General features: G+C 38.5%; 1 protein-coding gene across 1 annotated transcript in view; it reads right to left on the bottom strand.

Annotated features, from left to right (window-relative positions):
• LOC127751270 (uncharacterized) overlaps window positions 1-1,113 on the bottom strand; it is a 7,012-nt gene extending 5,899 nt beyond the window's left edge. The window contains exons 1-3 of the mRNA XM_052274537.1: window positions 1,032-1,113; window positions 634-850; window positions 7-547 (exon numbers count right to left, since the gene is read on the bottom strand). Coding sequence (XP_052130497.1) covers window positions 7-547; window positions 634-837 — 745 coding nt within the window. The 5' untranslated portion in view covers window positions 838-850; window positions 1,032-1,113. The remainder of the gene's footprint in view (window positions 1-6; window positions 548-633; window positions 851-1,031) is intronic.
• Between the last annotated feature and the right edge of the window lie 227 nt (window positions 1,114-1,340).

Consider the following 1,340-nt stretch of genomic DNA (forward strand, 5'->3'; position numbering starts at 1 on the left):
CAGTGCTCAAAAATTGTCCTGTTTCCCTATTCCTACCTGGAGGTACTGCTCTTAAAAAGACAGGCTCAGGTGTTGTGATTATAAAATTTATCAAATTCTCCCTTCTAATGTTGGTCCATCTATCAATAATAATAGCTAAGCACTCTGCTGATTTTATTTTCTCCTTAGTACAATCCATAACTGTTTCATATTCACTCACTAATAGAGAATTGCGCAAACGATATGATGATGGAGGTTCGTAACCTGGACGTAACAGCTCAATAGCATTTTTCCAATAAGGACTCTCAAAAGTACTAAAGGCCTGACCTGCCATATAAACAGCTCTTGCTAATACTTCATCTAATTGTTGTTTTTGCTTCTCTGTAGTCTTTAAAATGTATTTCCCCATCCCAGCTGGAGCTGATGATGTTGACGTTGAAGAGGCGGCAGCATTTGCAAGTGGATTTGAGGTGTTGGTAACTGATGATGATTTTTGAACCACCATAGCTTCAGGATTATCCTCATCAGAATCAGAGTCAATTTGTACTGACCCTTTTGATTTAGATTTCTGTCAGAGCAGGGTCAGAATAAAATTAGCCTATTTATGTTTACACAATTGAAAGTAATTTATAGTGAAATAAAATTTGTACTCACCTTAGCCTTGAAGTCTTTCTGTGCCTTTATTTTGACAGAATCTGGGCATTTTTTGCATTGATTTGCCAAGTGCTCTAACATCCGGGTTGCATTTGCAAAACTAGATTTTGCTTCACAAAACTTGCATTTTGATGTGGCCTTTTTACCATTAAGGTTCGTGACATCAAAGTAAGTCCGGACCCACGCTTTCTTACGACCAACCATAATTTCATATGGCCTGAAAAATAGAAAATATTGCTTTCAAAAGAATCCAGGCTATGGGCAGGCCATAACCTAACCTCAACATGAGGAGCCACTTCGTCATACGATGAGTTTTAGTATACCAAATAATTATAAAAAGTGCATACATGAGACTGATTAGTGGACTCATTAGGAAAGGGTGTAATGACAATATTTACCTGTCAAAGTAAGCTTTAAAAATATCTCCTCTCAAACTTCCCAGTTCGGACTCAACCCACCAACACACACACACACGTCGATCGTCGCTTTGAAGCCGGTTGTTTTCGTTTTCGAACGCGCTGACAGCGCTGCCTAGCGTCGACGTGCTCAAACAAAAAGAACCGCGCGCGAGTTTGAATGTGTTCCTCAGTCTACACATTGATTTTTCCGTATTAGTGTGCTTGTAGAAAGCGAATAAGACGCAGTTTATCAGAAATCAAATAATAATGACTTCTATGTGTGAAAAACTACTTAAAAAGACATAGAGA

This window comes from Frankliniella occidentalis, unplaced genomic scaffold (assembly GCF_000697945.3).
Source record: "Frankliniella occidentalis isolate FOCC.00 unplaced genomic scaffold, Focc_3.1 Scaffold405, whole genome shotgun sequence".
Lineage (NCBI taxonomy): Eukaryota > Metazoa > Arthropoda > Insecta > Thysanoptera > Thripidae > Frankliniella > Frankliniella occidentalis.